General features: G+C 40.9%; 1 protein-coding gene across 1 annotated transcript in view; it reads right to left on the bottom strand.

Annotated features, from left to right (window-relative positions):
• Nucleotides 1-2038, bottom strand: part of A2ML1 (alpha-2-macroglobulin like 1) — a 33781-nt gene that overhangs the window by 5762 nt on the left and 25981 nt on the right. The window contains exons 30-31 of the mRNA XM_036909915.2: nucleotides 437-652; nucleotides 147-265 (exon numbers count right to left, since the gene is read on the bottom strand). Coding sequence (XP_036765810.2) covers nucleotides 147-265; nucleotides 437-652 — 335 coding nt within the window. The remainder of the gene's footprint in view (nucleotides 1-146; nucleotides 266-436; nucleotides 653-2038) is intronic.

Raw genomic sequence — 2038 nt, 5'->3', positions numbered from 1 at the left:
CTGAGGGCAGAAATAAACAAATTTGTGTGCGTCCATTCTTTTCCCTCTCGGCACACTCTGCATCCCTCCCTCCACACACACACACACACACCCCAACTCAGCTTCTGTGACTGAGGTCCCACCACGACCACTTCTGCCATCCTCACCTGGTGTCGATAGTGAGAATCAAGGATCGAGGCTGCTCACAACTAACTGTTGATACAACCACACTAAGACTGAAGATCTCCATATTTTTAGGAGGGAGAATATTGTATCTTAGCACCATCTAGAAGGAGGAAACATAATCAAGTCAGAGCTGGGAAGAACCTCAAAGACTGCACCGTTCAAACTACTTTCCTTATAAATAAGATTGAGAGAGACAATTTTCTCCCAGAGGTGAAAACACCCTTAGACTCTCCTTCCCAGTGCACACTTGTTCTCACAGGTCTCCACTTACCTGCACATAGACACAGCCCTGGCCTGAGGCCTCCAAGGTGTACACTCCAGGGATATCGGGCAGAATCTCTTGCTGGGATACCAACCGGTTGGCTGCCTGAATGTTGAAAGTATGCTGGAAATTCTCAGTGGATTTTATAGCTACCTTGACCTCCTCAGACGGCACATAGGCAGTAGCGGCATATTTGGCAAGAGCTTGGAGAGCAACTACAGTATCCTGGGGGAAAGAATCAAGTGTACGCTTACCATTTTGTGTGCTATTGGAATTAACGTCAAAGAACCCTACAACCTGCCCAATCTGGTTGGTGTTCCCTGGCTTGGATGAACCTCAGCGAACACTGGGGAAACTGGCATAGAAATCATAGTATCTTGCCTGTATAGAAAACTGCCATTAAGTTATTATTGAATACCCATAGGTTACTAGGCTAATCTCATATATTCATAGTTAGCAGCCAAACCTAGCTTCAGAATGGGCTATCTGAAGCAAGTGGTAACTGTTCAGTATATATTTTGCAGTTTCCTTAACTGGGGAGGGAATTTCAATTTCCTTATTTGATAGTGTGAGAAACTAGATGTTCAAAGTTATTTAACCATAATGATCCCCTTTGGTACAGTGGGAGAGGGTTTCAGGGGATTCCTGGAAAATCCTCACAGGCCAAGGCTTCTCAGCCATTGGGCCATATGACAATCCTTTCTTCATTCAGGAATAAGACAGATAAACTGCCACTAAGAGAACGTGGCATCAGTGGTTTGAACCTTTCCATTCTGAAAACATGATTTATATAAATTACAACTAAGAGAAAGGAAAAAAGAATGAAGTGTTCAGCAAAATTGTCAGATCTCACTGTGTTATGAGAATTTCCATGTTCTTGATGCTTTGTAAAGTATTTACTACAGCATAAAGGAACCCCACTTCTTCCTATCCCAAATGAAAAAGAACAGTTATATTTTGACATCACACTGTTATATAAAAATGGGAAGACAGGTCACCCACCCTGGAGAAACTGTGAACAAGTTACACCTGTGCAGCTTGACCATCTGTGACCTGTTGTCTAACCTCTGTGAACTGGAGCCATGGTCTTCATTGCTTAGACATGTAGAAACAATTCAAGGAATGGGACCATATTGCAAGCTGACAAACCAATCTGGATGCTATGTGACTTCTTGTAATAGCCAATTGTTTAATGCAAAACAATTCAGATATAATATCTGTCACTGAGCGCTCTAAATATTTCACCCACTGCTTTTAAAAATGATATAATTATTTAGGGCCCAGCAAGAATCAGGAAGTCTTTCCTGATCTTTGGCCAAGAATTTCCCTAAAATAAGGAGACAGAGTACCATATAATTTTTTTAAAACTCCAGCTAAGTCATTACCATGTTCAAGCTCAGTACTCTTAACATCTTTACCAGATACTCCATGTTCATTCTTCCAGGTCTAGTTTACATGTTACATCCTCAGTGGAACTGGTACTAATTTCAAAAGTCAGAATATAATCTCTATGAGGATAAGAAATATGTTTTTTTGTTTACTTTTGTATCTCCAGTGAGTTGGACATGGTAGGTATATAACAATATTTGCAGAACAAAGAAGTTAATGACT

The sequence above is a fragment of the Manis pentadactyla genome, chromosome 14, assembly GCF_030020395.1.
Source record: "Manis pentadactyla isolate mManPen7 chromosome 14, mManPen7.hap1, whole genome shotgun sequence".
Lineage (NCBI taxonomy): Eukaryota > Metazoa > Chordata > Mammalia > Pholidota > Manidae > Manis > Manis pentadactyla.
The sequence above is the reverse complement of the archived record's forward strand: the minus strand, read 5'-3'. Positions and strand labels throughout refer to the sequence as shown.